The 26,958-nt window shown below is 66.2% G+C and overlaps 1 protein-coding gene across 1 annotated transcript; it reads left to right on the top strand.

Annotated features, from left to right (window-relative positions):
- Nucleotides 1–4,993: 4,993 nt before the first annotated feature.
- CPLX1 (complexin 1) lies at nt 4,994–26,580 on the top strand. Its single transcript, XM_016159343.2, has 4 exons — nt 4,994–5,040; nt 6,329–6,429; nt 20,141–20,316; nt 24,546–26,580. Exons 2-4 carry the CDS (start codon nt 6,399–6,401, stop codon nt 24,741–24,743), a joined length of 405 nt encoding a protein of 134 aa, XP_016014829.1. The 5' UTR covers nt 4,994–5,040; nt 6,329–6,398; the 3' UTR covers nt 24,744–26,580.
- Nucleotides 26,581–26,958: the final 378 nt, after the last annotated feature.

Below are 26,958 nucleotides of genomic sequence, written 5' to 3'. Positions count from 1 at the left end.
CCGACGTCCTCGAGCAAAGGTGTCCCCTCCAGAGCCCAGACCGTGGAAGCTGACCTGCGGCTCAGAGCTGCTGCCGGGCCCGACGCCTCTGGGCGGCTGTCTGGGGCGGTGCTGGGGGGGGGGCTAAGCTCCGCCCACGTAGACGATGGGCGACGGGCTAGGTGCAGAGATGCCGCGTGGAGTCGCTGGCGTGGACCTCCGCGGGCCGGGCCCAGCGGCTCAGCCGTCGGTCTCCGGGTGGCCCCCCCTGCGCTGCCCCCACCAGCGCCGATGTGCCGCGCTGGGCAGCGACCGTCACGTTTCCGCCTGGTCTGCCCCAGCGGCTCCCACCTGCAGGCCGCGAGCCCTGTGTGGCAGCCGCTCTGCAGAAGTCCACAGGCCCAGGGACTGACCACGTGGGCCGCAGACTGGCCGAGCGGCATGCAGTGCCCAGCCCATGCCCCAGCTCAAGGGGACAGGTGACTCCGGTCTCTGGCGAACCGCCACGGCCTCGGGGAAGCGGTTCGCCCAGCACTAGGTCCTTGCTCGAGACTCGGGCAGGCTCCCACGAGGACCTGGTGTAGGACACACCCCCGTGCCGCCTCCCCATTCTCTCCCCAGGCCTCCTCTCTGCTGCCCCCAGCCGGCAGGGCAGCCCCCTGCACGTGCGCCCGGCGGGCTGGGTGACCGCTGGGTGACCGGTGCGCTGCGTCCGCACACGCCCGTCCCCCCAGACCCGCCTCCCCGGCCTCCGTCCCCACCAGCTCCCATGCACCCTCGGGCCTTGGCCAGGTGTTAGGTCCGGCGTCAGGAGAAAGGGCCCCATGGGAGTGAGTGTCCGTGGGTCCAGCCGCACGTCCTGGGCCTCGAGCATCCCGACGCTGGCCTCCGTCCTGTGGCACCGCCGCTGTTCCCGCAGCTCCCGGGCGGGGCCCTCAGTCCCTGCGCGGCTCCTCTGAGGACCCTCCGAGACCCTTGCTGACAGGGATCCTCCCCGGGCCGTGTGGCCTCAGCCAGTGGCAGGACCCTGGCCAGGCTCCCGCAGGTGCCCATGGGCGGGGTGAGTACCCATCTGCTCAGTGATGCCACTGGGCGCCCACCCCCACGCAGGCCCCCGGTGACCGCGGTGCCTCTGGGGTCAGGGCCCAGCAGGGCCGAGCACCGCCTGCTCGTGCCGAGGCCAGTCAAACATCGCCGCTCCAGACTTTGGCTCAGGCTTTGGTCCAGGGCGAGAGCCTCTCAGGGTGTGCGGGGCACTGGAGTGGCATGGGGGCCTTGCTCTGTGGCAGGTCCCACAGAGCAGTTGACCGCACACCCCGTTCACACTGGGGTGCCCAGCGGAGCCCTATACGGGCCCAACTCATTCCCTACAGGGCAAGGGCCCTGGTGGCCGGGGCTGGCGCTCTTCATGTGAGAGACCCCCAGGACTGTCTCGGCCTTGGGTCTGAGTCTGTACCCCAAGTCTGTGGACTGTCCTGGGAGAGACCCCCCCCTGGGGACCACGGCACTGTGACTCCTGTCCCGTCACTAAAGCCACTCGGGCTCCCAGCAGCTGAGCGCTGCTTCGGCCCCCGGGCCCTGGCACCAGGTGAGCATGTCTGGAAGTCTGACACTCTGCCTCTGGGGGCCCCACGCCCTGTGCTGTGTGACAGGCTGGGCGATGACAAGAGACTGAGGGGGGCACAGCGGGGAGGCCGGGGGGGGGAGTGGGAGGCTGTCCCCCGGTGGGGTCTGAGCAGGGGTGCGAGGGGTAGCCCTCAACGTGCTCTGACCCGGGCCCTGGCAAGGGGCCCGCGGGGGCCCATTCGGCCAGGGACACTGAGAAGCAGCCCGGGGGGCCCTGTGGAAAAGGACTGCAGGCCGGAGAGCGCTGCCTCGGGACGTGAGAGCGAGGGCAGGCTGGGCACCTCCACCCCCCAGGAGCCCGTGGCGGAGGAGGAGCCGGGGCACCGGCAGCCCACAGGGGCCCAGCCCGACCCCAACGAGCCACGAGGGTCCCCATCTTTGCTTTTTACATTATTACCTTTTGATGGTGTACAGTCCCGCAGGAAACAGGGCAGCTGCTGGGGGCAGAATCATGCAGCACTACGAGGTCCGCGTCCACAGGGTGTGCTGACCCCCCCCCCCGCCGGCCCCCACTCCGAGAATGAAGAACAACTCCCGCAAAGCCCTCCCAGGGCCCTGGGGTGGGGGTGCTTGGGTCACTGGAGCACCAGGGCTCGGCCAGGCCTCCCCAGAAGGAGCAGAGGGGTGCCCGGCAGGGGCCTCCGGAGAGGGGCTGGGGGTTGCCTCTGCCATCCGGAGTGCGTGTGGGGGTCCGAGGGGACCCCGGCAGGGCTCTCACAGCACCACCGCGGCTCCTTCAGCACAACCCTGCTGTGGGTCAGGGGTCCCTGGCCAGTTTCTGGAGGGAGGTGCTTTGAAGAGCTGGCAAGACCCCTTGGTGGGACTCCCCTCCCGCAGCTCCCGGGCCTCGTCCCTTCCCACCTCCCCACTGTCCTGGGCCTGCCTCCCGCTGACCGCCTGCTGACCGCGCAGCCCTGGCCTCAGCCTTGTCTCCCGCCGGCCCCCACAGGTCTCTCCTGCTCCCCGCGGGCCTGGGGACTGCTCACCAGCTCACCTGCTGGGGCGGGGGCCAGCATCCAGGTGGAGGCGAGACACAGAGCGGACCCACCACTGGGCACTTCCTGTCCTCACCTCCTGCCCAGAGCTGGCACTGCCCGTCAGACCTTCTCACGGCCCCGGAGTATCAGTCACTGTCCCCAGATTGCCACTGGGTGGGTCTGAGGCCTGGTCGGGCCACCGCCTCTAGCTCAGGGCCTGGGCAAAGGACTGGGGCTGCTGTGTGTGGTGAGCGGAAGAGCAGTAAGGACGGAGACGGCGACCCCACAGCTGACGTGCGTGGTGACCCCGCAGGGAGAGGGAGGGAAGGAGAAAGAGACAGAGACGGAAGCAGACACAGTCGGCCCCGCGGCCCCCGTGGCCAGCACACGGCCCGACCTCTGTGGACTGCAGCACGGGGGGCGGGGCGGGGGCGGAGCCGAGGCGGGGGCGGGGGCGGGGCGGGGCGGGGCCTAGCTTGCCTGACCCGCGCAGGTTGTGCGGCCCAGCCTGGCTGCCGCGAGGTCAATGGGACGACATCTCCCTGCCAGCGGCTTGCGAGGGCAGCAGGGGCCATCGCGCGTGGGGCCTGCCCTGGACGCAGCCAGGGTCACCTCTGGGGTCCTCTGTGGCGTTGCCACCAGGATGTCAGCTGTGGGTCACCCCAGGCCTGGGGCGTGTGTGGGGATAAGTGATTTCTCTCGCCCCTGGACCCCCTCTCCCCCCCTCCGCCTCCACTTCCAGGTTCTGAGGGTGCCAGAGGGCTGGGTGACCACGTCTGAGCAAGACCCTCAGGTACTGGGAGACAGTGGCCGCTCTGCAGAGCACCTGTCCCCAGACCCGCACCAGGCCCGAGGCTTTGACCCACTTCCTGAAGAAGTGAAACATTCCGGGAGGCCGGACGGGGGGGCCAGAACGGGGCCCCTGCACCCCTGGTGCGAGTCCTGTGTCCTGTCCCCAGGCACACCTTTCTGGGCAGCCCCGACCCTGCTCCTGGCCCGGATCCGGGTGACAGGAGTGGACAGTGCTAGGGCCACTTCCATGGCCCTAGGACCCTGGGACCCTGAAGCTGTGTGTCCTGGACCTGAGTCTCCCCCAGGGCCTCTGGGGCCCCCAATCCCAGGGAGCAGTGGCGGGCTCCTCCACCCGTTTGCACCCCCATCCCTTGCCTGCTGAGGGCCCTGCCAGGCTCCTGCTGGCCACGGTTGGGCCTGGAGATGGTCAGCGAGGGGCGGGAGCTGGGGGCAGGGGTGCCCAGCAGACTGGGGGACACAGGCAGGTAGGAGCTCAGGCTGAGCTTCCAGAGGGGGTGAGGGGAGGTGGGGAGACGAGCATGGGGAGCGATCCCCCAGGAGTGGGGGCAGGGGCATGGACAACCCCAGGATCCACCGCTTCCACTCCAGGTCCCAGGAGCCTGATGACTCAGCCCGGCGAAGCTGTAACAAGTTAACACCCCGCCACCAGGGGTGTGTGCGCCCACCGCCCAGGCAGCTAGCCTTGGGCGGCTCCGGAAGACCCCTGACCCTGCCCAGCAGCGTGCAGGGACCGCAGGGCCGGGTCACGGGACCCATGGCGGGGCCGCCAGCGGGAGGCTGAGCCGCCAACCTTGCAGCGACCCCACTTGTCCCCGCAGTGCAACTTCCGCCGCAGAGGCAATCCCGGAGGCCCCAGGGAGGGGGCAGCACGGCAGGCGGGCGGGGCTGCGGGGACGGCGGGGGCGGAGCGGCGGGTCCGCAGTGACCTTCACGCCCCCTCCCCGCCGCGGGCCGCCGGCCGTGCGAGCGGCGGGGCATCTCTCTGCGACCGTGCGCTGAGAAACGGGTCGCGGGTGGGGAGTCGGGGTCTCCACACTCCCGCACGCGGGGCGCAGAGGCCCGAAGGCGGCGGCGTCGGGGTCGCGGGCGCGCTTAGGGTCACTTGGCCGGTCGGGGACTCCTTCCCGTGCGAGCCCAGGCAAAGCGGAGTGGGAAGGGGAGCCGCGACCCCCAGCCACGGGCCCTCCGCACCCAGGCCCGACGAGGACTGTCACCACGGGGGTCGCGCGCGTGTTGGTCCCGCACACGCTCGCGAGGCCTCCCCGCGGCGGGAGGAGCGCGGACCAGGCGACTATGCGATTCTGAGTTGCTGGGCGGGCAGGGGTCGCGCGCGGGCTCGGAGAGCTCGGGTCGGGCCCCCCCGAATCCGCGCGGGCGCAGGGCTCTGCGGCGCGGACGGGGGCGCGGCTCCGCCGCCCTGGCCCCGCCCCCCGCAGGCGCCCGCCGGGCCGCCGCGGCCCCGCCCTCCTCGTCACGCTCGGACGCGGGCGGGGGGCGGGGAGCCTCCGTGTGATGCGCCCTCCTCGCCGTGCCCTTCAGCCGCCGCCGCAGTTCCCGGGGCGCCTCATGGACCCGGCCGGCCCGAGCGCGCTCCGCCGCTGACCGCCCGCCGCCCGCCGCCCGCCCGCGCCCCGGCCCGGGGAAGGTAAGCGGCGCCCCGCGCGCAGCCCCCTCGCCGCCGGCCGCCGCTCCCCGGCCGGCTGGGCGCGCGCTCGGCCCGGCGGGCGCTGTCCGCTGGCGCGGTGCTGAAGCGGCCTCCGCGCTCCCGGCCCGCGCCCTGCCCCTGCCTGGCTCCCGGGCCGAGTCCCCGGCCTCTCGCGTCCCCCCTTGCCCGCCCTCGTCCTCCGTCTCCTTCTCTCTCTTGGCGCGCTCCCCGCCCCCCCCCCCCCCCGCCAAGGCCGCTCAGCGGAGCCCGGCAAATCGCCCGCCCGCAAAGCCGGGGATGCGGTGACGGCGGGAGCCCGGCTCGGGGCCCTGGGGGAGCTCTAGCAGCACCCCGACCTCTCTGCGGCGGGCCCTGCGGTTCTCTCTCCCCCAGCAGCCAGGGGAGAAGTTTGGAAGAGAAGCCGCTTTGCGGCAAGGGCGCCCCTGTGCGCCCGCGCTTCGCGGGAGGGGGCACTCCCGCCGCCGCATCTCCCCAGCCCGCACACGCGCGGGTCTCCTAAAGAGGAAGGAGCGGGGAAACGCCACAAAACAGCGGATCCCCAGGGCCCTGGGTCTCCCTGCCAGGAGAGACCCCACTGTCCGGGACGGGGCGGGGGGGGGGGGCCTGCAGCTGATTTTACAGGAAGCATCTCCCGAGTTCCCGCTGTGAGGGACCCAGGAGCGCCCCACCCATGCAGATGCAGGTGGGGGCTCTGCCCCCCCATTTACATTTGTCCCTCAAGACTGGGCTCCCTCCTAGTTCTCCCACCCTAATCTCTGCAGTGGATGGGTGGCAGTGGACCCTGAATACCCCTGGACAGAGCCTGGTCTCCCCACACTCCTCCTCCAGCAGCTACAGGGACTTCCCCGAAGGGGTACCCACTCAGGGTCCCCTACCCTGTGTCTTAGGTGGACCCTGCCCTCTGTGGCAGCAGAGCCAGTCACCTTCAAACACCCCTGGGCCTGCCCCTGCTTCTCACGGGCTGTTTCCTGCGAGCTGTGCACCCCCACATTGTGAGCGCCCCCCATCTCTGCAGTAGCAGCCAAAAGCTGGCCTCGAAACCCCCAGGGGCGGGGTGAGACCCCTTAGCAGATCCAGCTAGGGTCCTGGGATTGGCTCACTCAGGGCGGGGTGTGCTGCGGGGTGAGGCCCCCCCACAGGGGCCCCTCCCAGTGTCACGGCCCAGCAAGTGACGCCTCAGGATACAGACGCTGCTCAGGGCTGCCGCTCTGGGCAGCAGGCAGGGCGAGGAGGGAGGCCGGGGTGGTGACCGCCTGCTCTCCCCCAGGCAGAGGCTCGGCCACACGTGCACCAGAGTTCAGACCGGGAGGAACTGCTGAGGCGTGAAGGCCGCGGTCATGGAGTTTGTGATGAAACAGGCGCTGGGAGGTAGGAGAGCGAGCTGCCACCAGCCTGCGTCCTCAGCCGCACGCGGGCACGCGGGGCGCCCCCTCTCCGGGCAGAGCGGGCGGGCCGGGGGTGGGGCGTGCTGGGGTGCTGTGGTCAGTGAGGCCGGGGGACACCCCAGCGTGGGTTTTAGGGGTACCAAGGGCCAATCCTGCTGGTAGGGCCCGTGGAGCCCATAGGTGGCCTCAGCAGCGAGAACAGGGTGGGGGCAGCGAGCTACGCGGGAGGCTGGGGCTGGCCGAGCACCAGCACAAGAGGCGCAGTCCAGGACAGCTGTGAGCCCCGGCCCCACTGTGGAGGCAGTGTGGGGGGGCCCCCCTTCTGACCACGCCGACTCCCAGTAGAAGAGCCCACTTGGCTCAAGACCGTCGGCGTAGCCCGAGACCCTGGCCCAGGAGGGGGTGGGACTGGGCCCAGGCCCGCACTGGCACCGATGCACCCTGGAGGGCACTCTGGCCAGCCCGGCCCCCAGCTGCTGTGATGGGAGCCAGCACCTGCCTGCCGCTCACCATGGCCTCCGTGGCCACACTGACCCGGTGCCATTCACAGCCTGGCCTTAGTAGGTGCTGCTGTGAGGTCAGAAGGCACTGGGAGCTACGGCTGGAGGCGGGAGGCTGGGGAAGCCATCCTGCCCGGATGAGGGGCAGGGCAGAGCAGCCGGGGCCTCTGCACCGGGGACAGGACCCCCTTGTGGGCCACGTTCTGCTCAACACTGATTAAATGAGAAGACATTTAGGCCTGGCCCGGGGCCACACTCCCTGAGATGCTGTGGTCAAGGCTGCAGGTTGAGTCTAATTATAATGATTACATCACCGGGACATGATTCAGGGCCCAGCGACATTCTGGCACCAGGAGGGGTCCATGCTCCACCCAGCCAGCCCCAGGCTGGTACAGATAATTAATTAGGCAGCTAATTCAGGCCCCGAGGTGGGCTTGTAAGAAAACCGAAATATCTGATTTGGCTGTCTACACGGCTGAAATTAGCTGGGTAATTGCCAGCCTGCACTCCCTTTGTTCCGTGTCAGCCCAAAGTTTCTCCTGCAGCAGCAGCGGCATGGTGGGCTCCTGAAGGACAGGGGAGCCGCGAGGGGGCGGCCCGCCGGGTGCCCCTGCCTGGGTGTTGCTCCCCCCGTTCACTGTCCCAGTTCCGCTGGGACAGGGGCTGCCCCCGAGCTCCAGCAAGGCCCACCTGCTTTCTGTTCCTGTCCCATCCCGGGCACTCAAATGGGCATGGGGGACAGGGAGACAGACGGAAGGACAGAGACAAACCGGAGCCTCAAAGAGAGGAAACCGGCTGGAGAAATGGGCCGAGGATGAGCTGGAGAGAGGATACAGCCCAGAAACAGACCAAGATTCAGATGGAAACAGAACGGCCCCAGGACCCGCGAGGCGAAGGTGTGGGAGCGAGAGGGAGACAGGCGTGGGAGCGAGAAGCCCGGCGGGGAGGGCAGCTGGGGCAGGCGGGCACGGGGCCCAGAGGCTGGGGGAGCAGCTCGTGAGGCCCGGGACCTGAGAAACGGGTGAGCGGTGGGAGAGCAGAGCGCAGGGGCCGGAGAGAGAGACGGACAGGAGCAGAGCGGACGGGGACCGAGACAGACCCCCGGCCGGAGAGGCACACGCTCGTACACCCAGAGAGGACGAAGCCCAGTGGGGAGGCAGCGGGCCTGTCAGGAGCCCCAGGCAGCCTCCGCTCAGCCGCGCCGGGGACGGGCCGGATGCGGCCTCATTAGCTGGCGGCCATCTGCGTGGGCTGCGGGGGCAAGTCCTCTACCGAGGATGCACCTCCCAACACCTCATCTGCCCTGACCCCGTGTCTCAGCCTCTGTGGGGGACAGAGGCTGCGAGGTGAGGCCCCTTGGGGACAGCAGCTGCAGGACTGGGCATCCTGTGTCAGACAGACGGACAGGTGGGGTACGCACTGCTGGGCCTTGTCCGCCCTGGACCAGGAGCAGCTGATCCCGGACCAGCCAGACCTCGACGAGGTGCCTGCCCTTGGTCCATGGGGTCCCTGCACCCTCCCGGGCCCTCTGACCACTTGCCAGGAGGGTTGCCCCGGCTTTTCCATGGCACTGAGGCCTCTCACTCCCCGGTCATCTGGTCACTGCTCCGCCAGCAGCCGCTGCCCCTCCGCACACCCCAGCAACCAGACACCTGCCCCGTGGCCAGGCCGGGCCCAGGCGAGATGAGGCACATAGACGGGCCTGGCCCAAGCTCAAGGGAGTCCACTCAGAAGGTGCAGACCAGTTGGCTGTGAAACCCCAGGCCCCAGGCCAGCCTGTGACCTCACAGGGTGCTTGACCCTGCCAGTCCCTGCGGCCCAGCCCTATTGGACCAGCTGGTTCCAGCTCTGCCACTGCCAAGGGCCCTCGCCTCCAGTGGCTTCTCTAGGTGAATGCTGAGCCTGCCTCTCTGGGGACCATGAAGTCCCTTGGGAGCAGGACGCAGACCCCTGTGGGCAGCCGCTGCACCAGGGAGGGGGAGGAGGTGACCAAGAGTCATCTTAGCAACAAGAGCCTGCCCTAGGCAGTGAGGGAGGATGGGGGACACAGGCTGGGAGGGGGCCGTCGGGGTGGGCTGCAGTCTGCAGTGTGGGGACAGGGTTGTCCTTGGCATGGGTGGTGAGCAGTGGGGCCCAGCTGTCGGCAAGGCCAGCAGGACTGCCTGGTGACCTCTCCGAGACTCCTGGCACCGAGCCGCTTCTCTAAAAGCAGGTGGGCAGCTGGGGACCACAGAGGGAGGGACAGGCGGCTGGCAGGGCCCCTCTCCCTGAGATGGCAGGAGCTGCCTAGATGCCGCAGGTTTGTGGGAGCCGGTCTGAGCCCCGAGAGAGAGGGACTCTGGGGCAGAGTCTGGTGGCAGTTCTTGCTGGCACCTGCGACCTGTCCCCTCAAAGCGGCCAGGCACTCGCTCGGACCACAGCTGCCCAGACCGGCAGGGTCTCAGGCCAAGGGGAGAACCTGGGGCACATGCTGCTGCCCGAGGCTGGGCTGCCGCACAGGCCCGGGAGCTATATTTGCACCTGGGCGCGTGGGCCCTTGTCAGGTCAGCGTGGCTGCTGCAGACTCATCGGCTAAATCGGGCGCAGCCCAGCTGTTCTGGCCCCGCCGACCTGGTCCACGGCTGGCTGTCCTGTCGTTCCGCCTCGGGGTGACACATTCCGTGTGCAGAACACGCTCAGGTCCCCAGCAGCCGTGCAGGGACCTCTGAGGTGGGCGCCGAGGATGGCACCGAGACTGGGCCGCAGCACGTGCAGGGGCCCGGGGGCTGTGGGGCCTGAGTCTGGCAGGTGTGGACGGCAGCAGGAGGGTCGAGGGAGAACATCGCAGGACCCCAGGGACCAAGCCCGGGAGGGTGTCTTCTCGCCCAGCCCTGTTCTTCCCTGGGGGCCTCCAGTGGCTCTTGGTGGCCTGGTCAGCGTGGACGGGGTCCTGTGGCAAGTTGGCCGGGGCCTGTCCTGGGAGCAGGGAGTCTGGTCTGTCTCAGAGAGGATGGGGACCAGCCGCCGCCGCCCTAGGCTTGCGTGTCTGAGCTGGGACAGTGCCCAGCGGGGCGTGTGGGAGGCCAGGCCGCTGTCCCCAGAACTCCATGGACAGAGGAGAAGCATTTTCACAGGTACAGCCCCAGGGTCCCCAGATGTGTGCAGGCCAGGACAGGTCTGGGAGAAGGGAGGGCTCCCACAGGTGGGCCAGGCTGGGGTGGGGGTCCCCTCTGTGAGCCGGGAGCCCCTCGGGCTGGCCCCGAGGGGCACATTGGGGACCTTCCCTGGCCTGGCACCTGCTTGCATGGAGCAGCCCGAGCCCCACCCCCGCTGCTGGCTCCATGACCACAGCGGAGGCTGTGTGCCTGCGGCCACGGGACGCTGCTCCAGGCATGCTCCGTGGGCCCGCTCTCTCCTCGCCTCCTCGGACCTGAGGTCAAGGGCGTGCGGGCAGCCTGAGGCCCCAGCTGGTCCTGTCCCCGCCCCCGTGTCCACTGCTGGGGCGCCACAGCGGGGTGACGCCGGGCATCCCCATCCTGTCTCAGCCCCGAAGGAGGGCTGTCCGCACCAACACCCCGCCCCGTCTGCTCCTCGGTGGCGCCCGTGGGCCTGGTGCTGCTCCCTGGCACGCTGGCCGGGCGAGGCCAGTTCCTGGCGTCCGCCCGGAGGCTGGCGGTGCGGGGGCTGGCGGGGGTGGCCGTGCTGCGGAGGGAGGAGGGGGCGGCAGACCCGGCGGGAAGCTCGAGGGCTCTGCTCTGGGGGAGGGGCTTTGGCTCAGCTCACGGAGTGCCAGACGGGACGGCCTGGCCTAGACGTGTTTCTCGCGCGCGGGAGGAGTCGGGAGGTGGCTGAGCCGCTCGGCAGCACCGCAGGACCTGGCCGAGGCTCTCACTGCGCCACCGTCAGCCCAGGGGGCCTTTCGTGCGCAGCCTGCCCCTCACAGTAGCGGAATGGCAGGGGGCAGGGAGGGGCTAAGGGACACCTCTTCATCTGTGCAGCAAACGTGTTTGTGAAATCTCGCTGGCGGCTTCCAATTACGCGTCACAGGCCGAGGGGTGGGGTGGGGGTGGACATCGCCCTTTAAACAAGGTGGGGGGCGGTACTGGCACCTGGCTGAGCGTGCCTGGCTCCCACCAACCTGGGGATTGTCAAGTGCAAGACCCCAGGCTCTGAGCCCCCAGAGGGCAGGGCGCCCCCTCTGCAGGCAGCCGGCGACTGTGGGTGGTGAAGATCCACATGTGCTCGGAGGCCCGCAGACGCTCGGCCGGCGAGAGGCGCTGCCCACCCCTGGTTCTGGGAGGCAGGGGACGCCTTAGGGAGACTGCTCGTCCCTCAGGGGAGGGAGGCCCCTGGGGACTGAGCTGCACCCTGGGCTCGCTCGCCTCGGCCCTGCATGGGGACAAATGGACGTGAACACTGGGGCAGATGCCACCCCCGAGTTTCTGCCCTGTGGGTCCGACTCGAAGCATTTGTCGTGGTCATGCGGAGCTCGTGCTAACACCAGGGGACGTCCTGGGCTTAGCGCTGGGACAGGAAACGGACCAGGGCATCTAGGACAGTTTCAGGAGTTTAAAATGAGCGCCAACTACAGGCAGACCTCAGCGCAGCCGGTTCCAGAGACCTAGGCCTCTGAACCAAACCAGAGCAGAGCAGCCGGAGGAGGGGGCCCTTCTGAGATCCTGCTGTGCACCCTGGTTCCCGTGAGACAACGTGGGGGTCCCCGCGACGCACCCGTGACGTCGCCGCCCCAGCTGCATCGCAGGGCCTTGGGGAGGGGCTTGGGTTCGGTCCCCAGGCCCCGGGCAGCGCAGCGCCCGGCCCTGCTCCACCTCAGGCGGCCTTGGGGCCAGGAGGTGCGGGGTGGGGCGTGCGGGCGGCCCCCGGAGGGCCCCGCCTCGGCGCCGGGTCGCTGCGACGCGGCGCCCCAGGCCATCGCCGCGGGCCGGCGGGGCCGGCCTGGCGAGCGCCGAGCGGCTGAATGGAGGGGCGCGCGCGCGAGGCTTACAACCGTCCCGGACGCCGGCGGCGCGCCATCTGTCGCCGGGTTCGGCTCCGCGTGGGCTCGTTAATTGGCGTTTTCATCTCGCCTCTGTCTCCGTTTGTCCTCTCCGGAAAGCCAAGACCAGACGCCCTGCGCCTGGCGCCGGCTCCGCAGGCAGGACCGGCCCGGCCGGCGGCGCCAGGCCGCAGCGCAGCCCCGCGGCGGGCGGGCGGCGTTTGCTGCCGCCCGGGCCGGGGCCGGGGGCTTTGTTCTCCGCAGGAGGAAGGTTCCCGGGCCCTGACACAGGTCTGCGCAGCCACGGGAGGAGAGGTGGGGAGGGAGGAGGTGCTCTGGGCGCGGGAGGCGGGTTTTGGCACCTTCGTCTGAGTGGGCGGGAAAGCTAGAGGAGCACCGCGGAAAATCGGGGAGGTGCGCGCGGCGGGGCGCGGCTCCATCCAGGCCAGGGGCCGTGACCCCCACGAGCCCCTCCGCGCTGCAGGCACGAGGCCCGCGCCCAGGGCCTCGGGGTGACACTCGCGAAGCGGTGGGCTCTGTTGTGCCAGCAAGAACTGCACCAAGTCCTCGCGCGTGCGCCTGACCTTGGCCGGCGGCGGTGGGGGCTGCTGGGCCCAGGACGGCGGCCGCTCTACCTCCCCTCGGATGCTCGGCTCCTCCGCTCCGCCTGCGGGACGGCCGGACACGCCTCGTCTAGCCTGTCATCAGAGCTTTTGCCTTTTAACATTTCCTTGCTGTTCACTCGTTTTATCTTAGCATACGGAGTGAATTTTCTTTTTACAGCCCTGCGGTGTTTTGGGACCTACGTGCCCTTCAGAAACATTACTTAAGCTCCAGTTGTCACAGTCAGGCCTGCGCTGTGCCTCCTGAGCCCCAGCCAGGCCTTTCCAGGGTTCTGCGCGTGCGCGTGTGCTTGCTGCGCGCACACGCGTCCGAGCCGGAGCGTCGGTACTGCGGCCCGTTTCCTTAATACATAAAACATGTTTTGACCTTTGCATTCAGTTCTGTAAGAGACTGTGATACAAATTCATGTTTAGCGAGAAAGTGCGTTCCCCTATCATTGAAATAGTGAATGCTCATGGCGGGAAATTGAAATCATGAAGTCTAAAGAGCGAGGTGGAAATCGAGACACCGCGTTGCCTGAAATTCATCGTCAGCCACTCCTGGCTTCCCTCAAGGCCATCCCCAAGGAGCACCGCCTGCAGACCCAGCCGAGTTTCACACGACTCCACCGGGGCCCCGGTGCCGTTCACTGACCAGACCCACTTGGGGGGCAGCACGGTCACACTGATGACTGGGGGGACAGTCAGCCCCCCAAGGTGACCGTGGTCTCACAAGGCTCCATCTCAAGGACCTTTTGGACATCGGTTTCAGGGACCAAGACAGACTCGCCCCGGGAGGTGAGCACAGCGTTTGAGGACGGTCACGGATGGCCCCCACGCTGGCCAAGGCAGGGCGAAGGCCTCACTCTGCCCAATCTGCCCATGGTGAGGTGTAGCCAGAGTGTCTCGTTTCTGAGGTCACCCTGGAGGTGAGTCCTTGCGGGCATGTGTCCCCGGAGATGCTCCCGGAGTGCTCCCCAGAGATGTGCTCACTGCGGTCACCTACGACATTCAGTGAGTCTTCTGGCACGGACTGCGGACAGACCCCTGTCCCAGGCCCCCGTGGTCACGTCAGCAGCTGGTGTAGGCATGGGGGAGCGGGGCGCTGGACCACACCCCTCCCTCACAGAGCCTCCGGCTTGCCGCCCGCTCACCGCCGCCCGGTCCTCCACATGCTTCCACAGCCTCTACTGTGGCTGTCTGCGGCGGCAGGGCGACAGGCAGGGCCGGGTCCGAGCAGCCAGGGGGCCTCCCTCTGGAGGAGAAGGAGCCTTGCAGAAAGAGGGGCCCCCGCGGGCCTCTGGCTGCCTGCTCCACGGTTACAGCCAGGCGAATGGGCATTGCCGGTGGGAGCCATCGGCACCTCCCTGCGCAGACTCTGCAGGAACCCACTGCACTCCTGTCTCTGGTGCAGCTGCCACCGCGCCCTCCCGGTTTTGGGCGTCATTCTGATCCCGATTTCACAAACAACGTGTAGAATTCCCTGTTCCCTCCCTTCCGGAACAGTAGAAATATCATTCCAACTATCCGGCTCCTGAATGCTAGAAAGAATCTGCCTGCGAATTCTCAGACGCAGTCCTCAGTGTTCGATGATGTCTTCCAGAAAGCCGCCTCCTTTCGAGTTTGCCCAGGTGTCAGCGCTTGCGGAGTGCGGGGGTGGGGGGCCTCTTTCCGCCCTCCCCGCGCGGACTCCTGACGCCTCCCCTCCTGGCCCCGCGGGCTCCGCGCTCAGAGTGGGCCGCGCTGCCCGCAGGACTCACGCCTCTTTCCGCGCCCTTTTTCTTTCCTTGGAGCCGGGAGGCGCAGGCGCGCCCCGCATGCGTGCCTACGTGGGGACCTGCGTGTTCCAGGGACCCTGGGGCACTGGCGGCACCTCGGGTTTGGCCAGAGCGAGGCCTCGTGCCTCCGGTTCCCAGATCTTGTGGTCTGGGTCACATTTTCTCACGCATTTGTCCTTAGAGAGATTCCACATTCGCAGCGCCCCGGGCTGTGTCTCGCCGTGGCGGTGTCTGCGGCCTGGCCCCTGAGCTCTTCGTCGTGATGCAGCGCGCATAGCGTGAAGTTTGCCGTGGGAAACGCTCCCGGGCGCCCTGCCCAGCGCCGCAGGGCACGCGCACTGCTGCGTGGCCCGCTCGGCCTAGGACTTTCCATGTCCCCAGACGCCGCTCTGCGCGGTCGGCGCGCACCCCCGGCCCCGCCCCGCCGCCCGTTGCTGATCTCCCCGCTGGAGGCCGCGGAAGCGGAGTGGCGCCGGGCTTGTCCCGCGCGTGTGGCTCATTCACTCCCCTGCCGTCCTCGGGGGCCGCCTGCGGTGCAGCCCGTGTCAGAGCGCCCTTCCTGCCTGAGGCCGAGTCACCTTCCACCGTGGCCGGGCCTCATGAGCTTTACCGTCGTCCCGCGGTGGACTCCGTGCCCCCCCTCCGCTCCGGGGCCGCTCGCAGCTGTCTGCGGGGTGCGCCGGGGCTCACCGGCTGGCGCGCAGGTCCGCGTTTCATTGCGTGCGGAGCCCGCACGCTGCGCGCCCGGCGGCCACCGCGTCTGCGTTCCCGCCGGGAGCGCGAGGCACCCCCACCCCCCGCCAAGTCCCGCCCGCGCGTGTTGTTTCAGGTTTTTTGTTTGTTTGTTTCTGCTTTTTTATAATGGCCATAGCTCCTGCAGCGCTTCTTCCGCCGCACGGATTTAGTTTAACCAAACCCCCCAAAAGAAAGGGAGTCAGAGGGGTGTAGAGCGGAAGCGCAGCCCAGACGCGCCCCTCGCACGGGTTCTGGGGCCGCGCGCGCGCGCGCGTGGCGCTGGTCCCTGGAGAACCCGCGCGCCCAGGCCTGGCGCCCCTTCCTGCGAGCGGCTCCGCGGGTGTCCCCGTCAGACTTATTCCCAAGTGTTTTCTCCTTTTAGAATTGCTGTGAACGAAGCGTTGTTCCCCCCTGTGTGTCGGTCGAGCTCATCATGGGCAGTGCGGGGTGACGCTGCTGAATTTTTACACACCGTTCGGCTGCGGCCCGCCTTCACTGGGCGCCGAGGTTTTAGACATATGATCGCAAGACGGTGGCGAGGAGAGACAATTTGGTGTCTTCTTTCTCAATGTAATACTCGCTATCTGATTTCCTCGTGAAACTCCGTGGAACCGCCAAAACGGAGCTGGACGGCCGCTGCCGTGCGCGCCGTCTCTCGCCCTCAGCGCGTAAACGGATTTACCCGTTCGCTGTTTTTGTTTGTTTTCTACTTCAGTTATAGCTTTTATCTTTATTAATTCTCTCTTCCTGCCTTATTTTGGGTTATTTGTTACCTTTAAAAATTGTAAAGATAATAATGAAGTTTCTATACTTTATAATTTTCTCCTTGAAAATTTAGGGCTATAGTTTTTCCTCTAAAAACAGCTTTATCCATGGACCCTAAGTTCACATATACCGTGTTTATTTTTCATTTCTTTCTAGAGTTTTTACAGTTTCAGTTTTTATTTCCCCTTCAATTTAAGTGCTAATTAGGTCCATACTTCTAAAACTTGAACTTCTGCAGTTCTGGGTTTGCTCATAATTTTTTTAGTATTTGTTTGTAGTTTGATTAGACTGTGATCCGGGAAGATGGCCTATGGTTTTTCATTTGTTGGGCAAATTTGACAAGGCTGCACTTTTGGAAGGGTGCGTTTCCCGGAGTTCTGACCGTCACCATGATCGTCCCCAGGGGCCCTTCGCAGTCTGTCCTGGCCACGCCCATCCATTTGCTGTCTCTGTGGACTAGTTTGCACTAGTCTGTGTGAAGCAAGTCGACGTTTGGCTTTTCCCCTCTGCATAGAGACGCTCTCCGGTCGGCAGTCCACTCCTGTCCACTGCGCAGCCTCCCACCATGCACGGGCCAGCTCGTCTGCCCGGCACCACACGCCGCCGTGTCGTGGGCTGCACGCCCTGGGCTGTGCTCCGCCCGGGCGCCTCGCCATTCTATGCTCCGCCCTCAGCCTGTTGGATTTCAGAATTTCCTTTTTCACTCAGGAGTTCGATTGTAATTATGTTTATTTGTAACTCGGTGTGGGGAGAATGGACATCTTTACATTACTGTCTCCCAGTCCACAAACAGGACAGTGTCTTTATTTATTTAGGCATTTTTTAGTTTTTCATTATGTTTTATAGTTTTTCCCATAGTTTTAGTTCAAATTTTAAAAATGTTTCTTTTTAAATATTGACTTAACCTAAGTACAATGTGATATCTGGGACCAGACCCTGAAACAGAAAACCACGATAGCGGGAAGGTGGGGGCCCCGGGTGCAGTCTGCAGGGGGGTAGCGGTGGCGGCATCACCGCCTCCGCCCGGGGCCTGGGGCCGACGCTCCGGGAAGCTGGTCGAGGCTGCAGGAGCCCTGCGCACAAACTGTGTGTCTCTTGCGTAAACCAGAGGTTATTTCAAAAAGAAGCTTTAAAAATCAGATTTATTGTACGTATTATTTAAATACGCATCATATCAGTTATGGATAATGCAGTGAACACGGAGTTTCCCGGTTTTGGGGGTGACTGTGAGCAGGCGGTTCCCAGGAGACCCTGTCTGGGGAGACGCGGGTGGGAGGAAATGGGAGGCACAGCTGAGCCCCTGACCTGTCCTCCCGGCGCCTGCAATATTCTCGTTCAGGCTCCAGCAGAGTGGAGGACTGCACAATTGGCAGGGGCAGTGAGGGATGCGGACCTGGGGTGGCGGCGGCCCCCAGACCCGTCGCTCCTGCCAGCGTGCTCCGTGGACAGTGCCGAGTGGCCCTCCAGCTCCCAGTGGATTTCTGCGTACCGCCCTCCGGGGGAAAGGTGCCCCCACTTAGTCTTGCGATTGTGCCCCCAGAGATTTATCTGCCTGTGGGGCAGGGGCTGCGCCAGCCCCATCTGCTCCCAGCTGCCCTGAGGCTCTGCTCCCTACTCCTCACCAGGAGGCTGAGCCTCAGAGGAGAGCGAGGAAAGAGGTGGGTTGGCTCCACGATACCCCGCCTCTGCACCAGTGTGGCGAGGCCAGTGCTGGACTCCGGGGGACCCCAGCCGGTCTCACCCACTCCTGCAGTTGGAGGCTTGGGGGTCCCTTTGGGCTTTGAGCACCAGGTGGAGCGCTCACTGCCTCAGTTTCCTTATCTGTAAACAGGCGGTGCGTAGCACCTCTCTGCTTGCGGGTGGAGGGCTTTGTGCGCGTGCGCAGAGGAGTGGGGATGGGGTGAAGAGTGGCGAGCAGGGAGGAGACCCCCAGGCACACCTGGCTGGCAGCTGCTGCGCCCCACCCCCCCGCTACTGGTCCAGGAGAGCCAATGGCACTTGGGGCTTCAGTGACCCGGGAACGAGCCTCCCCAGCATCTAATGCAGGTGCCGCTGCTAGTCTCACCCCAGCCATGCGGGGCCCGGGCACGTCAATGCATGGCAGGAGCTGTGGATGCCCCGAGAGCGAGGTCTGCTCAGACAGGGGCAGACAGCCCCACGTGTGACTTTACCTCCTACCCCTGGACTGGGAGAGGTCACCCTGCCTCAAGAGCTGCCCCTCTGCCCATCCACTGGGCTAGTCCCTCCCTGGCCTTCCCTGACCCCCCTTGCCGAGTGGACCAGCCCAGAGCACAGCCGTGGGGCTGGGGGCCCTGACACCCAGAGCCAGAGGGCTCTGGGCAAGCACCCAAGGGTGGCACAGTCCGTGCTCAGTAAGTGCCTGTTTTGACCCATAGCCCGTGTAAGGCATGAGCGGAGCAGGTTCAGGGACCCAGCCCCAGCTGAGTGGCCCCTCCAGCCCCTCCCCCCGGCCCTCTGTCTCAGGGGAGATATGGATGAGATGGCTCATCCACCTCCACTTTAGATACCTGCAGTTTCCAGAAGGAAGTGCTATTGGTCATTCTCATTTTAGTGTGAAGGAGCTTGTTCCAGTGGTGAGAAAAGCTGACATGAAAGCAGCCGCTGGTGCTGCAGGCGGCCAGGAGGCCGGGGAGGCTGGGGAGGCGCCGCCTGGAACGAGGCTGGCTGTAGCCGCTGCCCACACCAGCGAGAGCCACACCTGTGGGAGCCACACCTGCGGGAGCCACACCTGCAGGAGATGGCTGTAGCAGCAGGAGACTGATAGGTTCTGGCATAGTTGTCTGGGGAGCAGATAGGAGAGTGTAGAGCGACTCTATGACCCAGTTTCCCTTGAGTCGTTGGCCCAAAATCTCCTTGGCAAAATTGTGCATATGTGGCTGAACACTGACCCTGAGGCTCTCATTTTGTCTGGATCTGTGCCATTGGCCAAGTACCTGGCACAGGTGGACTCCCTGTGCCTTGGTGACAGCGGTGGTGAGTTGGCCTGGATCTCCCCACACCCTGAGACCCACAGTGGTTTCTGGTGGGCAGGAGGGCCCACGCAGTATAGGCTTGGCCCAGCCTGACGGGCACCTAGTTTTCAGCCCAGAGCTCAGCCACCCACAGCTGGGAGCCTTCCAAACCACTCCCTCTGTCCACACAGGGGGTCATTTCCGAGAGTAAGCAGCAAGGCAGCATTTGGGACACATACCTGCAGGCAAGGGGACCTCTCCAGGTTCAGTGTTGCACAGACCTGTGTGGTATCGGAGTGGCACCACAGTACCAAGAACACCAAGGACGTGGAAATGGAGAATCGGGTCACGGAGCTGCTGAGTGCGGAGGGCAGGGGGTGTAGGGCAGGCCCTCTGAGCAGGCCGGGAGGGGCCCTTCCCCCGACCACGGAGGGCAGTGCCCACACAGGCTGGTGCCGGGCTTCTTGTGCACGGCCTGCTCCTGCTTACTCCTGAGGTATGGGCCCCGCTGGCCATGGGCAGTGCTTGGAGAGGTCACGAAGGGACAGGGGGAGGGGCAAGATCTTCAGAGCCCGGAGGGCATTGGCCGGACGGTCACTGATTCCTGCCGAGGACAGGGAGGAGGATGGCAGGCACCGGGAGCCCCGCGGGCAGGGCGGTAGGGCGGCTGGCTGGCTCCTGCAGGCGCGCAGAGGTGCGTGGGCACAGGGGCCTCAGGCTGAGGTGGGCGGAGCTGCAGCGCTGGCCTCTGGCCGCTGTGCTCCCTGCGAGCCGCCGCACCGCGAGGCTGTAATTACACGCTCTGTCCTGTGGGCCGAGTCACAGGGGGCGTCTGGGGAGGTGTTTGTTGTCGCCTGTGAATCAGGAACTCATGAGAAAAGTGGCGGCTGCCGCAGCGGAAAAATTAGGGCCTTGGTGCTGCCGCATGCAGCCTCCAGCAGCGGCATGCCGGGGCCACCGCCAGTTCCTGCGCGCCAGGGGCCTTGCCCACGCCTTCCGGGCCGCTCCCCAGCCCGTTAGGCCATGTGTCTGGCCAGTCCTTCCACCACCTTCCGGAGGCTGAGCCTCTGCTGGACACAGGACCCAGAGAAGACACACACCAGCCGCCTCCCAGAGCACACAGACGTGCACGCGCACACGCACCCCCCACGGCACAATCTCACGCACATGCAATTGTGCTTCTCTTACAAACCACCTGTGCACGCACCCCTCCCCCAACACACACACACAAAGGCCACGTTTTTCTCTATGGGCAGAAAATGCCAGAACCGATGGCAGCGCGGGATCGCTGCCGGCGTTGTCTTCCGTCTGGGCAGTGCCGACCCGCAGTGGGGGCTGCCCAGACTCACTGGCTTTTCCGTTCCCAGGGGCCACCAAAGACATGGGGAAGATGCTCGGGGGAGACGAGGAGAAGGACCCTGACGCAGCCAAGAAAGAGGAGGAGCGCCAGGAGGCGCTGCGCCAGGAGGAGGAGGAGCGCAAGGCCAAGTACGCCAAGATGGAGGCGGAGCGCGAGGCCATGCGGCAGGGCATCCGCGACAAGGTGTGGACGGCGGGGCGGGGCGCGGGGGCGGGGGGGGGGGCACACGCTGGGACGACACCCCCACACTGCAGATCGCGGTTCCTAGCTTGGGCGCGGGGTACGGGGGACCCAGCTGGCTGTGGACCGAGGGAGGCTCCCTGGCAGGGGCCACGTGGAACCTCTTTCTTCCCCTTCTCTCTGCTCGGCTCCACTGCACAGACCTTCGGATGGTCCCTTCAGGGGGGTCACTGCACCCCAGGTGTCCATATCTGCCACACAGGCTGTCCCGGGATTAGAGTGCCCTCCGTGGAGTCCCCAGTCCTTCCTGTTCCTGACAGAAGGCGGCTGGTCCTCCACTCATGGGTTGGGTGCGACCCTGGGGCCCATGCCAGGCTGGGCCTCCCCTGTGGAGGGCACTTGGCCGGAGTCACTGGGTCCAAATGGTAGATTTGGTTTGGGGGAGGCACTGCTTTGCTTGGGTCCTCCCGGCAGGCAACCCGATGCCCTCAGCTCTGGGTTCTGAGGGCGTCCCAGATGCCCCGGATGAAGCCTGCAGCCGGGGGCTGGGTGGGGTGCAGTGAGACTTCCCCACTGGATCTCCATGGTGCCTGGCCCTGGCCCAGTGAGGCACGTGGGCTGCAGGGTGGGAAAGTCTGGGGTTCTGCCTCAGTGTACCCAGCAAAAGGCCAGCTCCATCCTGCCTGATGCAGAACAGGACCACCCAAAGGGGGCAGCACAGGTGGGGCACTTGCAGGTCCGAGCCCACAAGGGCCCCACAGACAGCGGATGTCCCACTGTGGGTCACTGGATGCCTTTCCTGGGCACCTGCGGAAAGCTCAGGTCGACTACGTTGTGACACCAGCTCTCGACTCCTCCCCAGGGATGGTTTTGCTGGCCAGGAATCTGTCTGGAGCAGAGCCAGGAAATGTGCACCGCCAGGCAGACCCCACCTGGGATGTGGCCGCGGGCTCTGTGTTGGTGGGAGGAGGGGCTGGGGCGGTGGAGGAGGTCAGAGGGGAGAGAGACAGAAACAGAGACAAAGAAAGACCGAGAGTCCTCCCCCACTCCTGGGTCAGAAGCAGCTCAGGGGGTGTCTGACGCGTTCGGGGTGTTCGCGGGGCTGGAGCTCTGGTCTTCCTGGCCTCACTGCTCCAGCCTCCAGAATTCGGTCCGCCCTTCGAAGAGCCTTCAGCTCGGCAGAGCGGTGCCCAACTCCTCCTACCCTGTCCCGCAGTGGGAAGCGCAGTGGGAGGGGTTGCGCCCTTGACTGGCGAGGGCGGGGCGCCCCCTGGTGGCAGGTGTGGGGAGCTAAGCGCCGGGCACCTGCCGCCGGTCCTGACCCGCGGCGTTCCCAGCATTGCTCGCCCTGCTCCCGCGAGGTCCGTCTGTCGCGCGAGTCCTCCTCCAGCCCCGGGTGCGGAGTACTGCCCCAGACCTGGTGGGGCTGCTCAGAGAAGCGGGTACTGAGCTGCCGGGTCCAGGGCCCCATCGGATGGGGGCCAAGGGACGCGGCCGGGGTCATGCGTGCTCGGGGCGTCCAGCTCCCCTGGCGACCTCATACGAGCGGAGCGGAAGCGGACAAGCACGACTCTCGCTTCAGGGGCTGGTGGGCGGTGCCCCCGTCCCCATGCGCGCGAGCCCTGGTCGGAAGGGACGGGGGCATTTGCGCCCGCGGTTTGCAGACGTACTTCCTGATTTGCACAGGCACCTTCAGATCCGTATGTGCACCGCGAGGTTCGGGCTTCCAGCGTCCAGTTGCGCAGCGTCGAGTCAGAACCACCCTCCTCCCTGCACCAGGCTGGCGGGTCCCAGCCCTCCCCTACCCCGCACTCCGGACCCTACAGCCCCTGAGATCACTCCATGCTCGGTCTGAGTTTCGCGCAGATAGTAACAGGTGTGGGCGTGGTTGCCGATTATTAGTCGTTTGCTCATGTTACAGATTCTCACCGCTAGTGGGCGCCACGTTGGCTTCTTCGCAGCACCAGGGTGCGTCTCAGCGGTGGAGGAGGATGCCCGGGGACCTGGGTGGGCAGTGTCTCTGATGAACAGTTGTCGATGTACTCCTGGACCGGGTGTGGCTGGGCGTTTGTCTCTGGAGCCTGGAAGCCTCAGCCCAGCTTTGAGCGAGCACAGCCGGGCAGGGTCTGGTGGGCTCCAGCTCAGGAGCCCTGCCCCCGCTGAGTGACCACGGGCCTCAGGTCAGCCCAGAGTGGCCTGGGCCTCAGAAAGCCTTTGAGCTTCAGTGGGGCAACTGGACCGGGTCTCCTTCCTGGACCTCAGAGCGGAGGGCCCCAGCACTGCTTGCAGACAGGGACCCTCCCCACCCCCCTGGGCTCCCGTCTCTGGTCAGGCCGACGCCCGGTGTTCTGTGTTACGTGGGTGTCCCGGTGTCGTCTCCTGGGTCCGGCCTGCGCTTGTCCCCGCAGTGTGCACACCTGTGCCTTGGGAGAAGGCTGGGGCTCCTGCCCCTGGCTGGAGGGAAGCGCTCCCTGGTCTGACCTCGTTTCTGGTGGCATGTCTCCCCGCCCACGCTCTGCACCCCAGGACTCCCGGCCAAACACCCTCCCAACCCTCCGTGCCCTGGGGCCGCTGCTCCGGAGGAGGGGCCCCCAGGGAAGGGCCGCTGCTCCTGGTGCCAGCCCCGGGGACTGCCCACCCTCTGTGCCCTCAGCTGACCTGCGTTAGTGCTCTGTACAGGGCCTTCTGGGCAGTGTCCTGCTGCCCAGGTCATTCTGGGGGGGAGGCCTCCCCACCCCTCATCAGGCCTGCCCAAGCGCTTCCGCCTCTTGTCCCGGGCACAGAGGGGCTTTGGGCCTAGGATGCATAGACGACCCTCATGCCCCTCCTCAGTGGCCTGCAGGCACCCCAGGAGGCCCAGGTTGTGCTCTGGTCACACCCCTACCCCCAGTCTGGAAGCAGGGGGAAGGGCCTTTGTGGCGAGCCAGCCTCCCCCCCACCCACCAGAGGGGCCGAGGAGAGACGAGCAGTGCAGGGTCCTCCCCCTGGGCAGAAACGCCCCCTCCCCAAAGCGATGGCCGGCAATCCCACCTTCGCGTGCCCCTCAGCACCCCCTCAGTCTGATCAGTAATCACCGATCACCACGAGCTCTCCCAGTGCCCCCTCTTTGCCCTCATGACTGACCTCGGACTGAGCCAAGGGTGCCCCTCCAGCAGCCTGGGTAGGTCCTGAGCTTGACCCCAGATGGAGGACCAGCCCCCCAAACCCACAGGGCCACCTTGGCCCTGCCTTTCCCACAGCCCTAAGGTCTCATGGCCTCAGTGACCGTAGGCTCACCGGCACCGGTGCTGATGGTCCACGGAGGGCATGTGCGCATCGCCTAGAAATGCGTTCTCAGTTCTGAGGGCCTGAAGGCCAAACTCAGGGCTGCGCTCCCTCTGAAAGTGGCAGAGAACCCTCCGGGGCCTTCCGGGGCTCCCGGCGGTCCCCGCAGTCCTGGGTTTGTGGGATGTTATTCCCAGCCTTCCTTTTCCATAGGGCCTTCTCCTCTCTGTCCTTTTCTCTCTCGCAAGGAAACACACTGGATTTAGGGCCCAGAGCAGTCTCATTTCTATTCTGCCCTTAACTACATCTGCAAAGACCCTGTTTGCAAATAAGGTCACATTCTGAGGTTCCAGGTGGCAGAGACTTTGGGAGAACACCAATGCACTACAAAGGGGAGATTTGGGTAAGGGTGGGGGGCCGGGACACATAAGAAATCAGAAGTAGGGGGCGCCAAGGTGCCCAGCAGTGTTGGCTGAGGGCACACCTAGGGGGCGTCTGGGACGTCCATCCAGAAGGGACCACTGGAATCGCTGCTCCGCCAGCTGCCCACGGCGTGTGCGGAGTGATATTGCAGGGGTTAGATTCATGACCGTGTTGGGGGAGACTTGGCCAGGCATGAGGGAGTGACCACCTGTCTCCCCACCAACGATCGGGGCTGTATGGCGTCGTTCACCAGCGGAGCAATGGGCTCTCGCCACCACCGCCTGGCCCCCAGGCCAGCTGAGGACAGCGCGGCTCCGCCCCCCAACCCTAACCCAGAGGGGCCGCGGGCGTTGGCACTCCTTCAGGGAGAGGCACCCTGCCCGCCCCTCCCAGCACACGCCCGGGGGTCCTGTGGGCTCCGGCACACGCCTCCTGCACACGCCTCCGCCAGCCGCAGGCGCTGCCCCTCTAGGCCCCTGGGCCGATCTCCCTGCGTAGCTGGGGTCCAGCCCCCCAGGCTCCTGACCCTGCCTTGTCCCCCACAGTACGGCATCAAGAAGAAGGAGGAGCGCGAAGCGGAGGCCCAGGCCGCCATGGAGGCCAATTCGGAGGGCAGCCTGACGCGGCCCAAGAAGGCCATCCCGCCGGGCTGCGGCGACGAGCCGGAGGAGGAGGACGAGAGCATCCTGGACACGGTCATCAAGTACCTGCCCGGGCCGCTGCAGGACATGTTCAAGAAATAAGGCCGCGGCGCCGCACAGCCGCAGAGCCTGGACCCCGCCCCGCCGCCCCTCGCCCACACCCCGTCCGTGCCCTCCGCCGAGGCCCCGAAGGGATGTCGGGAGCAGAGTGCAGCCCCCAGCGCCACTATAAGCCATAGTCCTCCGTCCATCCGCCCCTGCCCCCTCGCGCCTCGGAGCCTCCGACCCTCCCCCCTCCCGCACTGCCATCGCCACCACCACCGCGGGAGGGGCGCCCAACCCCCAGGGACCAGCCCACGTGCTCCTCTGGCCGCGGGCGGTTTGGACCCCCCTTCAGCCTGTGCCGCCCTTCACTGTCCCCGCCCTTCCCCGCCACGCAGGGGCGCCTGAGCCGGAGCCGCCGAAAGGGCCAGCCCCTCGACCTCCCCTCGGTGCGCGCCCGTCCGGGCCCACACTCAGGAGCACAGCCATAGTGGGAGGGGGCGGGGCGGGCGAGCCGCAGGGGCCGGGGTGGGGAGCCCCGCCCCGTCCTCCGGTCCGCCTGCCCCCTGGCGCCCCGCCCCCCGCACTGACGCGGCCGCCGGGTCTCTGCATCAGCCCGTCCGCTGGCTGCCCGCCTCTCCGTCTGAACCCGCCGCGTGCCCCGGCCGCGGTCTCTGCGCTTTGCTCCCCCGTCTCGGCCCCCTCCCCCGGAAGGCTCTGCTTCTCGTGAATGCCACGGCCCTTGTCTAAGCTAAGGGAAACAAAGCAATACGACCGGGGGAAATCCTCGCTCCCCCGAGTGTGGCACACGCAGTCTCCCACACCCGCTGTAACTCACGCTGCCCTGAGTGTAGGTCCAGCCCGGCCCATCCACTCTTCTCCCTGGTTGGCACCTCGTCCTGTACCGGGCGGTGCCCTGCTCTCACCAGCCAACTCCCACCCCCCGCTCCCCGCCGGAGCTGTGCGGGAGGCCCGGGGCCGCAGGACTGAGTGCGCGGCTGGAGGCGTGTGTCCCTGGGCCCCTCCGCTGGGGCCACCGGCGCGCGTAGCTGAGGCGGCGGGTTAGGTAGACGCACTGGGCCTCCCGTAGCCCTCCGTTTCCATCATCCTTGTTTAATTTGCATCACAATGTGTTGAATCTCAGGTAAATGAGGTCTAACGTATTGGGGGAGTTTATCTTGACCGAAAGCCCGGGGCCTCCTCCCGGGCCCTCTGTCCACATCAGAAATTCACCGTGTCCTCCTGTTGCGGCCCGGGGCGTGGCCCTACATCGCTGTTTAGAGAAGCCATACAATTAGACTGCAATACTAACCGCGGCCGCCCGTCAAAGACGCGCGCCCTCGCCCCGCGCCGCCTCTGTGCGCCTCGCGTCCTGCGCCCTGACTCCTCCCGGGTCCATGTCTTTTAAAAATGCCTGTTTTCACACTTTAAAAAGCCAACTCCGCGCAGACAGGGCGTTGTCTCGTAGAAACCCCGCATCCCGTTCCCAGCGCATGGGGCGCCCGGAGAAGCCGAGCTTACCGTAAACGGCGGATGCCGCCTGTCCGTTGTCCTTGCGCCTGCGCCTCCTCCTGCATGTCGGGGCGTCGCGTGTGTTCTCTCCGGATGGAATCACAGCCAATAAACAACACAGTGATTTCACACTGTGTGGCCCTTCTCTCCAGAGTCCCGGTTCTCCGGGAAGGCGCTGCCGAGTCAGACTGAGGATCCACACCCTCCAGGCCATGCGGCCCAGACCCCGCTCACCCCGACTCCTGTCGAATAGGAAGCACCTTCCCCGCTCCTTGGGGCACCAGCTGGGGCTCCCCACGGCTGTGACCCAGATTCACCTCTCTGACCTTTTCTCCCTAAGGGGCCCTGGCCAGAGTAATCTCTACCTAGAATGCAAACCGGCCTCTCAGGCGCCCCCCTCCCATCTGAGCGGAGGCCTGACCCACAAGATGCTCATGGGCCCTGCTTGGCACAGAGGACGGCCCCGCTGTCTCCCTTTTGGACCCTGCACATGTCCTTCCCGTGCCTGAAGCCCACCCCAAGGTGCCTTTCTCTAGAGAGGTGGCAAGCCTGGGTCACCTGTGATGTTCCTCCCTCTGCTGGCTGGGGATGCACAGGGAGCGTCCGGCAAAGCCTGTCCAGCAAGCAAGTAGCAAGGCCACACTCGCCCCTGCCCTTGCTGCCTTTCCCCCTCCCCATCAAGCTGCTTCCTGAAGGCTGCTACGGAGCCCGCCACAGCCCCTCTGCCTCTGCCTCAGAGGCTGGGGGGCATCTGGGACTGAAT

Source organism: Rousettus aegyptiacus, unplaced genomic scaffold (genome assembly GCF_014176215.1).
Source record: "Rousettus aegyptiacus isolate mRouAeg1 unplaced genomic scaffold, mRouAeg1.p scaffold_m13_p_10, whole genome shotgun sequence".
Classification (NCBI taxonomy): Eukaryota; Metazoa; Chordata; class Mammalia; order Chiroptera; family Pteropodidae; genus Rousettus; species Rousettus aegyptiacus.
The sequence above is the reverse complement of the archived record's forward strand: the minus strand, read 5'-3'. Positions and strand labels throughout refer to the sequence as shown.